Here is a 16660-nt window from a genome sequence, read left to right as displayed (position 1 = left end):
CCCACGCCAAGTCACCCGGTCCTGGACCACAAGGAGCACGTCATCAGCGTACGCTGACAGAACCAGCCACAGCTCTGGCTCCCACAGCACCAACCCTGTCAAACTCCTGCGGAGGAGATAGAGGAAGGGCTCAATCGCCAGAGCATACAGCTGGCCCGAGAGGGGGCACCCCTGCCATACTCCTCACCCAAAGCTGACTGATTCGGTCAGGGTCCAGTTGAGCCTGACCAGACACTCTGCGGAGGCGTACAGCACCCGGAGAAAACCCACAAACTGGGGACTGAAGCCAAATGCTCGCAGAGTGCTCAGGAGATACCCGTGATCCACCCTGTCGAACTCCTTCTCCTGATCCAAGGACAGGAGGGCAAATGACAGACCATCCCTACACCCAAGTTCCAAGAGGTCCCGCACCAGATACAGGTTCTCAAGGATGCTGCAGCCCGGAACGGTGTAGGTCTGGTCTGGGTGGACCACGTCCACCAGCACGGACCCTAGCCGCAGCGAGATGGCTTTTGCTATGACTTTGTAGTCCGTGCTGAGGAGCGAGACGGGACGCCGATTTCGTAAATCGGAGGTCCCCCTTCTTCAGCAATAAGGCGAGTACAGCTCGCCTGCACGAAAGAGGGAGGACCCTGCTCTGCAAAGACTCGGCCCAGATGGTGACTAGGTCTGGGCCGAGGACGTCCCAGAACACACGGTGGAACTTCACGGTCAGCCCATCCATGCCCAGAGATTTATTGGTGAGCATGCGACAGAGGGCTTCCGAGAACTCGGCCAGAGTGAGAGGCAGCCCTAGCCAGTCTCGGTCACCCGCACTGACCGTAGGGAGCTCCTCCCAGAGCACTCTGCAAGCGTTAGGATCGGTCAGATCCAAGGAGAAAAGGCTTGCGTAGAAGGCTCTCGCCATCCTGCACATCTCCACCGGATCCGTGAGGGGGGTGCCGACTTCTGCCAGAAGGCAGGTGACATGTTTCTTTGCCCCCTCTTTTTCTCCAGGGCATAGAAGAAGCGGGAGCCCTGATCCATCTCCCGAAGGAGGCAGATGCGGGATCGAACAAAGGCACCCCGGGCCCAATGGTCCTCGAGGGACCGGAGCGCCTCCTGCTTCTCCCGGCACGCTCCGCAGAGGGGCAGATTGTCGGGGCTGGCAGCCAGGCGCCTCTCCAGCTCTAAGACCTCCCGTTCCAACTGCTCTATCGTCTCATCCCTCCATTGGCTGGCGCCCCGGGTGTAGTCACGGCAGAAGAGCCGGGCGCGCACCTTCCCCAGGTCCCACCACCACTGCGCCAAGGGAAAGGCACGCCGCTGCCCTCGCCAGGCCAGCCAGAACTCCCGGAAGGATGTCATGAAGCCCACATCCTCCAACAAGCTGTTGTTGAAATGCCAATAGGCCCGCCCTGACCTCTCCGCGCAGAGAGAGGCTGTCACAGTGGCTAAATGATGGTCAGAAAATGGGGTCGGCCGGATGCAGGAGGAGTGGGCTCGTGAAAGGTGGAAGCGTGATAAATAAATGTGGGAGATATGTGGAAGCGTGATAAATAAATGCCAACCGGGAGTGGCGCGACCGATGGGCCTCCACCCGGACAAAGGTGAACATGCAAATGTCATCCGGGTGGTGGTCGCACTAGACATCCACCAGGGAGTGGTGTTTGACTATCTCCCGGAGGACGTCCGCGGCAGTCGGGCACTGCTTGGTCCCCGAGTGGTCCCGCTCCTCGAGGGTGGTGTTAAAGTCCCCACCCAGGACCAGGCACTCATGTGGATCCAAGGTGCCGAGGAAGGCGGACGCCTGCTGATAGAATTGCAGCTGCTCTGGGCCCGATGTCAGGGCATAGATGTTAATGAGGTTGACCATGAGCCCCTCCATATGGACCCAGAGGTGCAGCAGGAGGCCCGGCACAGCCTCGGCGACCCCTAGCACCTTGGGCCATAGGTTGGGGGAGAACAGGGTCGCCACTCCAGCTGTACGAACTGTGAGATGGCTAAAGTAGACCCTGTCCCCCCAATCCAGCCACCAGCTGTCTTCGGCGGCCGGATCCGTATGGGTCTCCTGCAGGAAGACCACAGAGTACCTGTTCTCCCAAAGGAAAGAGAGCACCTGGGACCTGAAGAGACCTATCCTACAGCCCCTGGTGTTCAATGTTGCGAAGATGAGCGGTGCCATGAGGAGGGCTGGGGGGAATCCTCGCCGGCAGGGATGCTTGCCCAGCCCCCATTGGGCCACGCAGCAAACCATGACCTACCCCGTAGGTGAGCAATGAGTCACGGAAGCCACGGACCCACTGGTAGGCTGCTTCCCGGTCTTTTTACCCTCCCCCCATAAGGGCCCTTTCGGCCCGGAGGATCTGATGAAAGTCCCCCCCCATTGCTGGAGAGCAAGCTGTACCTTGTTGCGGGAGCCACGGACATCTTCTAAAAACTCCCGCAGCTCCTCTCGCAGCGCATGGGGGGGTGGGATTACTGTCTCCTGGTCATCCCCTGGCACAGCCCTGTGGCCCACCGAGACAGGCAGGCAAGGTGCGGACCCCCAACAGGGCACCCGATGGACTGGTGCCACGCGGCCCGCCTCAAACCCTGGGGCAATAGGGGGCAGCGGAGGGAAGATAGCAGCCCCTAGTGGGTTGGGACAGGGAAACACAAAGGCTGCTCCCTGGGGGTCATTTGCTGGAAAAGGGAAGGAGAGAGACCCAAGGCTGGCAATAACATCGCGGGAGGTGGAAGGGATAGGGACAGGGTCAGCATCAAGGGCAGGGCCGGGATCAGGGACAAGGGCAGGGGCAGAGGTGAAAGTCTGGGCTTCAGAAGCCAAGCAGCTGGGTGGTAGAACCTTCCGGTCAGGCTCAAGGGTTGGGGGGGGATGAGGATGGGGCTCTCAGCGATGCCGGGCACAGGCTCTACAGGGGGTTTGGCAGCCACTGCATCAGGAGGTGGACTGTCTTCTGTAAAGCCCCACCCCCCCAGGAAGGAGGTTGATTGCTCCACACGAACGAGGGGTGCCCCTGGTGGCTCAGGTCCCGGTTGCATGGCATTGGATGTTGTCTGAACAGGCCCAGCAGCCGTCAGCGGGGTGCCTTCTGCGGCCGGGTTGATGGAGGACTCCAGGGGCTCCTCGGAGGTGGGAGTAGAAGCAACGGTCAGTGGGAGGGAGCATGGGAAAAGGGGGGCTGGAGTGAGGTCACCCAGATCAAGGCCCACTGGCAAAGAGTTGTCCTCCCCCTGGGTGACCAGGGTGAGACCCAGGGCCTCCATCTCCTCATATATGGATGGGAGATCGCTTTCCACCACCCCCAGGTTCTCCCCGCTGGCACCCGAAGCAACCATCGCCTCGGGGCTCACAGGGGCTTCAGATGGTACCAGGGCAGGAGGGGCTCCTTCAGGGGCCTCGGAGAGGAGGGACTCCTGTGGAGGGGAGATACTACTTTCCGGTGCTGCCACGTCTTCCCCAGCCGGTACCGGTGGATGGAACACACCCATGGGCAAAGCGAAAGGCTCGGCATCAGTGCTCCCTTCCTGGTCTTCCGGGGGGCCTCCGCATCGGATGGAAGGAGTGGAGGGGCTGGGTAGCAGGGGTCATGTCAGGGGACAGAGGTGATGGCTCAGGGACGGGGGGGAGTAACAGTGGAGCAGCACAAGGGAGGAAAGATTCCCCCGGGGTGGGCCCTCTCCCATGGCCAGCGGTGTCCCTGCCGCACCCTCCTCCACAGGCCCCGCCAGATTGTATGCAGCAGAGGCGGGGTTCTCCCGCTCATCTGGGCACAGTGGGAGAGGTGCCCCTTGGGCCCAAGTGGGAGCAATGGTGGACTGGGAAGGAGGAGGGGTGGCTTTGGGTGCCGGGCAGCCAGGGGCGCTGGCAATGACAGGGCCGGTGCCCTGCCAGGGCTCAGGGGTCCCGGATGCTCCTCCTTGCCGGGCCAAGGGGCAGTGCCTCCGGTCGTGCCCCATCGCCCAGCAGAGGTAGCACCGGGCCTCCCCTGTGGAGTAGTGCATCCAGTAATGGGCCCCTTGGTAGGGGACCAAGAATGACCCCTCAAGCGCCTCTCCATCACGTGCCATCGGTGACAGTTGAAGCTGCACCTGCCAGCGGAACGAGAGGACGTGACGGAGGGCGGGGTCTTTGCAGCCCAGTGGGAGAGGACTGACAACGGAGATGGGTAGAGAGGGCGGGTAACAGGGCGGCACTGGGAAGAAAGGGAGGGACAGAAGTCAGGACTAGATGGACGCCCCGGTTCCCTAGTGCTCTAGGGGGACGAACACGTCCCCCACCGCCAGGCCCTTCTCCACCACCTCCTGGGTGGCGGCTTCCGATGCTAAGAAGAAGACAACCTTTCTGTACATTTTGGAGGCCGCCACAAGGGCCGTGGGCCGCACCACCCTCGCCAACGCCTGCATGTGGGGCAAGGCGGGCACCAGGAGGCAACGAACGCCGTGCTTCCTGGTCAAGGTCGGGAAGGGGCCCCGGCCGCTATAGGTGGTGCGGAGGCGGTGGGTGGGAAAGATGACCTAGTGGTAGGCGTGGGGGCTGTCGCCACCTGGGCGTATGACCTGGGGGCTAGGGGAGGGACACCCGCAGAGCTGGTGGAGGGAACAGCGGGGAGGGACGCCGCGGCCAGTGGTGGGGCCGCAGCGGTAGGGCCACAGCAGTAGGGGCAGCCACTGCCATGGAGAGCTTCCTCTTTTTTGTGGGGCCCTTACCCTCCTTTTTTCCTTGGCCCTTCCTGCTGGCTGCGGGGGCTTCCCCAGAGTCGGAGGGAGCGAGGGACGTGGCAGCAAGGGAGGTCGTTCAGGTGTCCACCGCAGCCGGTGCCCCAGCAGGGGCAATAGCAGGTGGTTCGGCTGCGGCAGCGGAGGTAGAGGCTTGGGGGGGGCAATGGGGTGGCAGGTGGGGGAGGGACAGTGGGGTTTTCTGGAGGGGCCCCACCCGTCTCATCCTCCGCCATTGTGAGCAGGGAGGGAGGGGAGACACCAGAAGTAGGACGGGAAAGGGGAAGCAGGTCAACCACTCCTCCCCCCTAGGCTGCAGGCAGGGGAGGAGGGCGCCAAAGGGGGAGGGCTGGACGGGGGCGCAATCAGGAGTTAGGGGAAATAACCAACACTGGGTGGGATTCCAGCTCCTCTAGCTGCACTAGGACAGGGGGGAATACAACAGCATTGGGGGTGCAGTGAAGAGGATTTAAACTAAAAAAGGGGAGTGGCACAAGCGCATGGGAGGGCGCAAGGGGCTAAGTGGGCTGGAGTTAGATCAGGGAAACCAAGGGGCTAGCTTCAGAGGCTGGGGCGGGGCAAACAAAACAAAGGCTGCAGAGGGAAATGGGCAGGGCAGGCAAACAAACTGAAGCTAGTAAGGGGGGGCTGGGGCAAAAGGGGAAGCAAAGGCTGCAAAGGGCAAATGGGGCAGGTAGCAAGGGGAAAAGCTGTGGGGTGGGCAGTCCGGGGGGGGGGGGGGGGACGTGTGCTTGCACAAAGTCTGTTTAGGCTGGCTGCTGCTTCTGGCCCAAAGGGTGGAAATAGGGCGTAGCAAACCAAGCAAGCAGCTGAGTCCAGAGGCAAGAGCTGAGGCAGATGGTAAACAGCCAGTGGGGGTTGTGGAGGGGGCAACGGTGGGGGTAGTGTGGGGGTTGTGGAGGGGGCAACGGTGGTGGTAGTGTGGGGGTTGTGGAGGGGGCAACGGTAGTGATAGTGGTGGGGGTTGAGGGGGACACAGATGGATTGGGGGGCAGCTCCACACCACACCCCCTGTGTCCCTACAAACACAGTCAAAATCTTCACCACAAGAGCACAGTTTGAAGTCACTCAGGTCAAAAGGCCCCCTCCACGTTGGTCTGCAGTCTCTAGGTGCTCCCACACTGGTAGATGGTCCTCCTCGGGGCACCAGCAGCTCCAGGCAGCAGACTCTGCAGCAGCAGCTCCAGGAACTCCAGGTGGTGGGCCAGGTAGGCAGAAAGGACCCCTCTCAGGTGGTGGTGGTGTCCACAGCAGCAATGGCTGGAGTCCCTCACTCCCCCCTCTGTGGAGTGGGCCAGTAGCCCCCCCCAAGGGGCTGCAGTTGGAGCAGTAGCAGCACCCAAGGATGGGGGGTCCAGCAGCTGGCCAGCAACCAGGTAGCAGAGAACCGGGGCGGGTGGGAGGGTGTCTGGCCTGGCCAGGGGAGCAGATGGAGCAGCAACAGCAGCAGGGAGAGCCCAGGGCCTAACAGCAGCAGTATCAGCAACAGCCCTCTCCCTCCTTCTCGCTCCAGGCCAGAGGGCTACGGGAGAGTAATCAAAGGGAGAGCTATTGGTCCCTGATTAACCAGGTCCCTTTTCCCTGGGTAAGGTAACAGGGAAAGTTCCAGAACAATCAGGAACCTTCTGGAGACCACTAAGACAGGCTAATTAGAACACCTGCAGCCAATCAAGAAGCTGCTAGAATCAATTAAGGCAGGCTTAAAATTAAAATTAATGCTTTTGAATTTTTGAAATGCCCTTTCCTGGTTGTCCAGCTTGGTGAACACACCTCTGTCTGCTCTCTGTTGTGCACAACTGCCCAACTGACTACACACTTCAGACGCATTCCAGTCTGTAGAAGACAGGAGGTATCGGATCTCCTTGGCCCATGAGACGTTGTGCAGGCATGGTTCCAAACCAGCTGTAGAAATGTGAACAACTATGAGCAGATTGCTTCGAGGAGGCAGGAGAAGGGGTCAGACAGGGACCAACAGCAGTGCTGCTCGAAAGCCAAGGAACTATGACAGGCACACCAGGAGGCCACCAATCAATCTGGTGCTGACCTGCAGACCCACTAATTGCCATTCTGGCAGAAACCCCACCACCATAAATGTCTCTGAGGAGCCTAAGGCTATGTCTACACAAGAGAGGTTACCGCAGCACAGCGATACCAATGCAGCTGTGCCAGTGTAAGATCTCTCATGTAGCCGCTCTATGTCAACAGGAGAGCGCTCTCTGTCGACATAATTAAACCACCCGCAATGAGTGGTGGTAGCTATATTGGCAGGAGACTCTCTCCTGTCATCATAGTTCTGTGCACACTACCACTTATGCTGGCGAAATTTATACTGCTTGGGGTGTTATTTTTTTCACATCCCTGAGCAATAAAAGTTTTGCTGACATAAATGTTGGTGTAGACATGGCCTGAGTCAGAGACCTTTGCCATGAACAGTGAGGAGGAGGAGGATGGGGAACTGGTGACCATAGGTTCCGGCTGTGCCATGAGCCAGGATCTGTTTTTGATTCCACCACAATACAGCCAGTCCTTGCAGTTGAGCGTGCAGGAGACTGATGCAGGGGACAGAACCTCAGGTAAGTACGTAAATAAATTTCCCAGTACAATGATGGAGCCCCCAACTTAGCAGGAGACAGCTATTGACTTTTCATTAATTTAGTTATACTACAAGAGGTAGTGGTAGAACAAAGAAAGGTAGAGCTGCTATCTACTTTTCATCCTCCTCTTGAGTTAGGCAGGGATGGGTGGTGGACGGACATGCATAGCAATTTGTTTATGTATGCACAGATGTTCCTTGAATCCTCCAGAGAGATCTTGATGAAACTTCCATGGAAGTACACTCCAATCCTCTCCCAAAGTTTTCTAGGGATAGCAGCCTTAATTATTCCTCCATGATAGGGACACTCCCACGCCAGTCTGCAATGACTTCAGCAGGTACCAGTGTAGTAAACAGGCTAGCAGCATACAGGCCCAGGCAAGTTCAGGACACCAGCAGCAGCTGTGCTTTCTCTGCCTTTGTTACCCTCAGGAGTGAAATATCAGTTAAAACCATCACCACCTGTGGAAAATTCAGTGCCAGTGCCCTAGACACATAGTTTCATGGAACCAAGCAATTCCCTCCTCATTTCCCTCACCCCTGGTGTGTCATACACACCACGGCTTGAGCTGTGTGGCACCGGGTACAAGCACTCCAGAGCAGAAGTGTAAATGAGCATCTCTTGCTTAACACTTTAGGGGAGCAAGAGAAGGATGGAGTTCTGAATCTTAAGTTTCTCTTCCCATTCCCATTACAGTGACAACATTATCTCTGTGTTTTATCTGAAGCTGCAGCTGTGTAGCCTTGAGGGGTTCCCCCTCCACACTAGTGGAATGCCTGAGCCAGATAGGGAGGAGGGGGAAAGGGCATGGGAGGATCTGCAAGCCAGTGCAGCATCAGACCTTCAACAGAAGGCCTGGAGGGCGAATATTGCAGTCTTTCAAACTAGCAAAAGCACATTCAACTATCATTCTGCAACTCCTGAGCCCATAGAGGAATCATTCCTTAGTGCTGTCAAGGCAGCCAATGTAAGGTTTCATGAGCCGGGGAGCAAAGGGTAAGCAGGATCTGCCAGGATCACTACTGGCATTTCAGCATTGCCAATGGTAATCTGCCAGTTGGGAAAGAAGTTTCCTGTTTGTAGCTTTCTGAACAGCCCTGTATTCTTAAAGATGTGAGATCATGCACCTTCCTTAATCAGCCAACCCTTTCTGTTGAAGTACTCTTCCAAAGGTGCTCTGGAGCCCATGTAGGGATGTACATTCCATCTGTTGCTCCACTGCAGCTTGGAAACCCCAAAGCTGCAAAGCCATGTCCTACACATTGCTGAGAGTCACTGTCTTGCATAGATAATTAATGGCCATGCACACTTGCATGACAACAGCCCCCACAGTGGATTTTTCCACTTTGGGATGACTTCCCACTGACCAGTAGCAATCCAGCATTGCACGTGTCCACATTGTGCTTACCCCTTGTTCTCTGCTGTCAGTGCAGCTCTCATTTTGGTTTCCTGGAGTTGGATGGGTGGGGTGAGCTCAGCACACAGATCCAGTAATGTGGCCTTGAGCATCCAAAAGTTCTACAGCCACAGCTCATCATTCCAAACCTGAATTATGATGTAATCCCACCAATCAGTGCTTATTTCTTGGGCCTAGAAGTGGTGCTCTATCAATTGCAGCTGTTCCGTGAACATCAACAACAACCTTGAATTGGTTCTTGCTATGTTCCATAGCAATATGGCCACCAGGAAATTGTCCTGCTTCTTGCAGTTCTTCTTGCAATTCTGCAAATACTGGAGGATTGTGTGTCCTGTGCTTACAACGCTCATGAAAATAGTGCAGAGCTGTGCAGACTCCATACTTCTGTCAGAGATGGCAAACAGCAACAAGTCCCATGTGGGTTCATGGGAAATTCAAAATAGGCACAAAAATCATGTTACAGAGATATTATGGGGTGGAGAACACTGTATTATGGGAAGTTGAATCCTTGTTCCCAGTCACCCCTGCACATGTCATTTCTGCCCCACCTTGCATTACCCAAAATATCCAAAAATACAGTGCACTGAATGGTAGAGGTTGCACACTGGAATTCCTACCCAGGATGCACCTCACTTTGCATTAACACAAGCAATCCTGGTGTGTATACACAGTGCCAGTGCAAGAAGCCAAGTATGTACATGCACAAAAGATATACTAACTGCAGTGGCTATAATGATGACAAAGCTTGTGTTGGCAAAACTTTATAATGTATACATGGCCTTAAACAAGTTAGATGTCTTCAATTCAGCAGGGCCTGACAAAATACATCCTAGACTATTTATGGAACTGGCTGAAGAGATCTCTGAACCATTACTGATTACCTTTGACAACTCATGGAGGACAGGAGAGATCCTAGAGGATCAGAACAAGACAAATACAGTATCTATCTATAAAAGTGGAATAAGGGCAATCCAGGAAATTTTAACTTCAGTACTCAAAGAGATAATGGAGCAAATAATCAATCAATTTGTAAGCCCCAAGAAATTAATAAGGTGATGAGTAACAGTCAACGTGGATTGGTCAAAAACAAATGTCAAACCAATTTAATATCCTTCTTTGACAGGGTAATAGGAGGGAAGCAATAGTTGGGATATATCTTGATTTTACTAAGGCTTTTGATACGGTCTGGGGAAATATAGCCCAGATAAACCTACTATAAGATGGGTGTATAACTGGTTAAAAAAACGTACTGAGGGCAGGTTTACACTATCGGTTAAGTCAATCTAATTTATGTCATCAGGATTGTGAAAAAGCTCCCCCCTCCCAACCCTGAGTGATGCAAGTTTTGCACTGTCCACACTGGAGCTATGTCGGCAGGAGACCTTCTCCCACCAACATAGCTTATGCTTCTCGCCGAGATGAAGTAATTATGCTGATGGGAAAGCGCTCTCCCATCACCATAGCATGTCTTCACCAGACGCACTACGGTGGCACAGCTGCATCGTTGCAGCCGCACCGATGTAGTGCTGTAGTGTAGACTTTCCCTGAGAGAGTAATTATCAATGGTTCACAATCAAGGTGAAATAGTATACCGAGTGGGATCCCACAAGGACCTGTCCTGGGTCCAGTTCAATACAATATCTTAATAAATTATTTGAATAATGGCATAGAGATTGCACTTATAAAGTTTGCAGATGACACCAAGCTGGGAGGGGTTGCAAGCACTTTGGAGGATAGGATTAGATTTCAAAATGACCTTGACAAACTGAAGAAATGGTCTGAAATAAATAGGATGAAATTAAATAAGGACAAACGCAAAGTAGTACATTTAGGAAGGAATAATTAATTCCACAAATACAAAATGGGAAATGATTGCCCTCTGAGGTCCACTATAGCTCCACTGAGGTCAAGGCAGCCAAGACAATTTACACCAACTAAGTTTGTGGTCAACTCTTTTTGCTTTACAGCAAAGTGAAAGAACAGGAAGAAACAGCATGATTTCCCAACTTCCTAATTAAGGAAGGAGTACTGCAGAAAAGGATCTGGGGGTTATAGTGGATCACAAACTATATATGAGTCAACAATGTAATACTGTTGCGAAAAAAGTGAACATCATTCTAGAATGTATTAGCAGGAGCATTGTAAGCTAGACAAAATAAGTAATTCTTCCACTCTACTCAACACTGATTAGGCCTCAACTGGACTATTGTGTCCAGTTCTGGGCACCACACTTCAGGAAAGAGGTGGACAAATTGGAGAGTCCAGAAGAGAGCAAAAAAAATTATTAAAGGTCTAGAAAACGTGACCTACCAGGAAAGATTGAAAAAACTAGGTTTGGTTAGGCTGTAGAAGAGAAGACTGAAGGGAGACATAACAGTCTTTCAGTACGTAAAAGATTGTTATAAAGAGGTGGGTGATAAATTGTTTACTCCTGAGGGAATTCTGCACCAAAAAATAAAATTCTGCAGATAATATTTTAAAAGTCTGCAAATTTTGTCAATAAATAAATATGAAGGCTCTTTCATGGCAATGGGGAACACAGGCCACTGGATGCATAGAGGTGGAGATCACCCTGCAGCACCTCACCCCCAGGACACAGACTCGACAGTGAGGCTGCACCCAACCCTGACACTGCGCAAGGGCCAGGCCTACTTCAGAAACACTCCAGGGCCCTGTCTTTCCATGCCAGGTGAGGGCAGGCAGGCTCTGTCTGGCAGGATCCAAGTGTGGAGGGGCTTGGTGTGGGATGTGGGGTGAGAGGATTTTGTATGCAGGCATCTTAGTGGGGGTCCAGGTGCAGGAAGCCTCCTGATACACCGGTGCTCATTGGACCATTCTGGGTGAAGGTGCAATGGGACTCTGCAAGGGGGTCCAAGTGAAGGTTGTTGGGGCTCATCAGGAGAGATCTGGGTGTGGTGGGATGGAGCTCGGTAGGGGGGCCTGAGTGTGGAGGGCTCAGCAGAGGGTTTGTGCTGGGGGAGGGGAGCTTGGTGGGGTTGTGGTCCAGGTGCAGCTGTTTGGGGCTCAGTAGAGTAGGGGTCTGTGTAGCTCACTGGGGCAGTCCAGGCACAGGGAGTGGGGCTCATCTGAGTGGGGGTTCAAATGTGGGGACCTCACCGGGGAGTGGTCTGGGTGCAGGAATGGGGGTCCAGATGCAGGGGGGTGGAGCTTGATGAGGGGTGGTTATTGGGGGGGCTACAAATGCAGGGACTACGGCTCAGTGGTGGGGTTCTGGGTGCAGGGTGAGGCTTGGTGGGAGGGCTTTGGTATGGGGGGTACATAGGGGGTTGGGTGGACAGGAGAGCAGTTCCCCATACAGTCACCGCTCCCCTGTGGCTGAGGAGCGAAGGGGGCAGGAAGCAAATGGGGTGGGGTTGGAGCTTTCTGCAGACAGGGGAGGTTTCTAAGGAAGGGTCTAACCTGGTCCAGGCCTGGCCACTCCTTGCAGGGAAAGAGGAAGTCCCATCTTCACTCACCCCAACTCAGCCAGGACTAGCAGTTGAACCCAATGCAGAGTAGACGCCACAGGCCAGGGTGTCCCCAGCACCAGCTCCACAGACACACACGGTGATTTACCTCTCTGCCAGCTTCTCTGTAAACCTGAAATGATATGCCTGAACTTCTGGGGACGGGTGCATGGTGACTCTTGCAGCTTCCCTTTGCTTCCCCATCAGAAGTCATTTTTCTGCGGGCAGGCAAAGAAATCTGCAGATGACATGAATTCTGCATGCGCACAGTGGCACAGAATTCCTCCAGGAGTAAAATTGTTCTCCTTAACCACTGAGGACAAGACAAGAATTAATGGGCTTAATTTGCAGGAAGGGAGATTTAAGGTAGACATAAGGGAAAAATTCTTAATTATATGGGTAGTTAAGCACTGGAACAAATTACCTACGGAGGTTGTGGGATCTATGTCATTGGAGATTTTTAAGAACAGATTAGACAAATACCTGTCAGGGATGGTCTAGATAATGTTTAGTCCTGCCTTAGTGCAGGGGACTGGACTAGATCTATCAAGGTCCCTCCCAGTCCTACATTTCTATTATTTCTATGCTTTACCCATGCACATTTGGTAATGAGTTGCTCCATAATAAAACAGCATGTGCTTGCTTATAGAGAGAAGGGGAATTTAGAAGGATATTGAATGTTTATGGCTTGATTCTATGAGGTGCTGAGTTTTCTCAGTTCCTAGTAGGTTCATTGTCAATTGAAGGTGCTCAGCATCTCACAGGAAAATTGGAGCCTTCAAATGAAAATTTGGCAAAGAGATTCTTACTAGCAGAAGAAAAATCAGCCAAATTTCTCTGAATCCAAAAGTACATAGGCATATTGGGCCAGATCCTCGGGTGGTATAAAGTGGAATAGATCCAGTGAGGTCAAGACAGCCAAGACAATTTACACCAACTGAGTTTGTGGCCAATGATTTTTGCTTCACAGCAAAACAAGAGAACAGAACAGGAAGAAACAGCATGATTTTCCAACTTCCTAATAGCTCCCTTTACTACTCTGAGATGTGACTGGTACTTGTTTCCCACAGGACCTCTACAAATACCATTATGATAATTCTATGCATGCACCAATAAGCCAACTGTCCAAGTCTGTTTGCTGCTAAAAAAAAGAAATAAATACATAAAATTGTTGGAACAAGTACAAATTGCAATTTTATTTGAATACACGTGAACACACAAACAAACATACATTATATGTTTAAACTAAATGTTACAATCTATATATTTATAACAATTTACAAGATTGCATTTTTATATATGTGTGTGTGCATACACATCCTGCTTGCCTCTTGTAATCCCTATATTCTTTGTAACCTAAGCATTTTAAGTAGTTTCATTATACTGACAGAGAAATAATCAGTATTCTTAAGAGATGCTAACATTTATCTGAGAATGTCTCACTTAGAAAATAAAGTGTTTCTTTGAAGTTGAAGATTTAAAATTTAAAAAAAGTGTCCTAGAACAACACTCTAAGATTTTTGTACACACATTTTCTAGTACTCAGTGCACCACATAATTAGCATTAGATCATACAAATTATCCTAACATTTGTCTTTGCCATCATTTGGGGCTGTTAGTGTACAACAAATGCCCTACATAAATAAAACTGATGTACCTTTCCAACTGAAGGCAGCAGAAAGAATTATTGTCTTTTTAAAATACCATTGAAAATGAAATAAGATACAAAACAGATGTGCTCCACTACATTGTAGTTTAATATTAAACATTATTTATTGCTATTACTATTTATACAATACCTTAGGGGTGCATGGATTTTACATAACGCATGTATTAAGGAAGTGTTCTCTCAGACTGACTGATAGACATTACACTATTTTGTGTTTTAGATTAGAACCAAAACAGATCAGAAGTAATAAAATGCTTATTTAAAATATCTAGTTTATTGTAAAGTAATTTAAAAACTGTTTTAAATCACACTAACATAGTCTAGTAAATATACACTTTGACATAATGGCACAAAAACATCAGCCAAAGGCTCTCAGCTTGGCCTCATGATGCTCATAATAAAATCTGTGGGTGAAATCGTGGCTGTACTGAAGTCAATGGCAAAACTCCCATTATTTATTTCAGAGTTCTATCTATGACTAGATTTGAACTCCCAGTGCTTGGGTGTGGCTCAGATTCCATAGCTAGTACATTCCCTTTTGAGCCATTCAGGTTCTAGCAAAACTCCTCTTGATTTCAATAAGGCCAGGATTTCACCCTGTGTGGTTGGTTATTATATAATATCTGTGCATACTGGGGTCTCACAACTTAAAGGGACACTACCAACTTAAAAAACATCACTGCTTTGTCTGAATTTTCCACTACTGCTGTGACAAGTAACATTTTAAGTTATTGTAATTGAAAGAGATTAAGAATGTTTGATGTATTTATATGGTTACTTTGTAAACTTGACAGCACTTCATGCACATTTTCCAGAGTTTCTCAAATGTAGTCTTATATACTCTGGCTCCATTTTCAGTTTGTGAAAAACAGGGCAGAGAGAAAATATATGTGATTGTAAAACCATGATTATTGGCAGAAGGATTCTGGTTCAGGTATAATACCAGAAACAACTTTTAATTTTCATTTTTAAATGACTACTAAGTCTCAGGTTGACAGCATGCATTTAAGTTTCATAGCAAGCACCGTCTTCAACAAAACACACTTAATACCACTAAGTTCTCACTCATTAGGAAACTGTCATTACCAGTGTAGCTATTCTTGCACTGTACTATACATCTGTGACAGAATACTTAAGGCTGCCTAGTGATCTCCATTGGAATAGCACCAAAGTTACTTTCTGGCAAAGACATCTGGCAACAAACAGCATAAATTATTGTAAAATGTGACATGTTAAGCTGCATCTGCATAATTTAAGTGGTCCATTTTTGGCTTTTGTGGTTAGATACCCTGGATTTATACAAACACACTTATCTAATTTAGGCCAAAGAGTGGTTTTAAAACCCCACTGACAATGAACCACTACAAGGAATTCTAGACAGAATTCAAAACAATCTGACCTGTATCAATAAACCATTGGCTTTGTTCATCAAAGCAGACAACGACAGCCAAGTGTTACAGTAAGGAAATGGTACTTAACAGATTTGTCTTTGGGTAAAGGAATTCACCATTCAGTAAATGACGGTTATAAACCTGAACTCTTATTTGTGATAGCTCATATAAAACTGCTCACTGCCTATATTTCCAAAGTGTGGAGCTGCTTTCTGAAGAACTGTTAGCCCTTGAAATATGCATCTGCTTTCAAGTAACAACATAAGATGAGTGTTTTAAAAAAATTCTTTCCAGACATTAAGATCATTAATATGTGAGCCAATAAGAGTTTGAAGGGCTCCTTCCAAATTTATTGAAGTTTGCCTGTTCATAAATACCTTTAAAAATCCTTCTGAATCAAGTAAAAACCCCACTATCAAAACAAGATGTCAAAAGACATGGGAACACTGTTTTTCCCATCCAGCCTTAGGATGGAGTAAATGAAATACAGGAGGAACAGCTAAAGGAGTTTCATCACAGACCTGTCCCAGGACAGCTTGTCTTGTCCGACAAGGCAAAGATGCTTAGACAGAAATTACCCCCGATTCTCTGAGCGACAAAATAAGTAATAACGTTCTGCACAGACCTCAACACTTTAACGCTTCCCCTCCCCGCGACATACCAGCACTTTATTATTACTCACCTAAAAGAAGAGGGGTTGCAAATGTCTTTGCACCTTTCCACCGGGGAAAAAATAAACAGCACCCGCTGCTGCTGCTTCGCTAAGGAGAGACCTGGAATCTCTACCCGCCTCGGCTCGCTGCCCCCAGGAAATGGAGAGGATGGGGAGGGTCGTTCCCCCCGTCAGACACAGAGACGAAGGCAGCCCACGTTAGGAAAGGCGGAGCCGGGGTCCCCCACACTTACCGTTCCTGGGCTGGCATTTAGCTCCTGGCAGCTTTGCCCTTCTGCCCCCAGCTGAGCTCTTCATCCTCCAGGAGGCTGCCCCCTCCTGCCCACCGAGCCAGCCACGCAGGGAGGAGGGCGAGCAGCCTGGGACTGATGCGCACGGGGGAGCGAGGAACCAGCCTCGGGAGGGGAGATGCCAGAGGGGAGGGAGCCTCACAGCCGCTCGTGCAGAGTGGTCCCGGCGGTCCCGCCTCCTCTCCGGCCGGGATGTCAATCAGCAGCCGGCGGGCTGGCCGCTGCCCGGCTCCCGGGCACTCGGCGCGGGGCCACCTCAGGGGCGGCAGGGCGCGGGGCCCGGGCTCAGCGCCTTGCAACTTGCTCCCCGCCTCCCCCGAGCGCAGCGAGCCGCGGAGACCGGGCTAAACAAAACAACCGACGTGACAGGGGCTCGCTGGGGTCCGGGAAGGCGCTAGCACTAGCGCGGGAGATGGGGAGGGAGGCGGGAGCCTTGA

General features: G+C 51.2%; 1 protein-coding gene across 2 annotated transcripts in view; it reads right to left on the bottom strand.

The window, feature by feature from the left end:
• The window catches only part of ZNF385D (zinc finger protein 385D), a 616194-nt gene extending 599852 nt beyond the window's left edge, over positions 1-16342 (bottom strand). The window contains exon 1 of one of the 2 annotated variants that reach the window (XM_073333495.2): positions 16167-16342. In XM_073333495.2, coding sequence (XP_073189596.1) covers positions 16167-16230 — 64 coding nt within the window. In that variant the 5' untranslated portion in view covers positions 16231-16342. Of the gene's footprint in view, positions 1-15942; positions 16045-16166 lie in introns of those variants that run through there. The other variant, XM_073333496.2, reaches the window with a different exon arrangement.
• Between the last annotated feature and the right edge of the window lie 318 nt (positions 16343-16660).

This window comes from Lepidochelys kempii, chromosome 2, assembly GCF_965140285.1.
Source record: "Lepidochelys kempii isolate rLepKem1 chromosome 2, rLepKem1.hap1, whole genome shotgun sequence".
In the NCBI taxonomy this organism is placed as follows: Eukaryota; Metazoa; Chordata; order Testudines; family Cheloniidae; genus Lepidochelys; species Lepidochelys kempii.
This window is presented reverse-complemented; position numbering and strand designations above follow the sequence as displayed.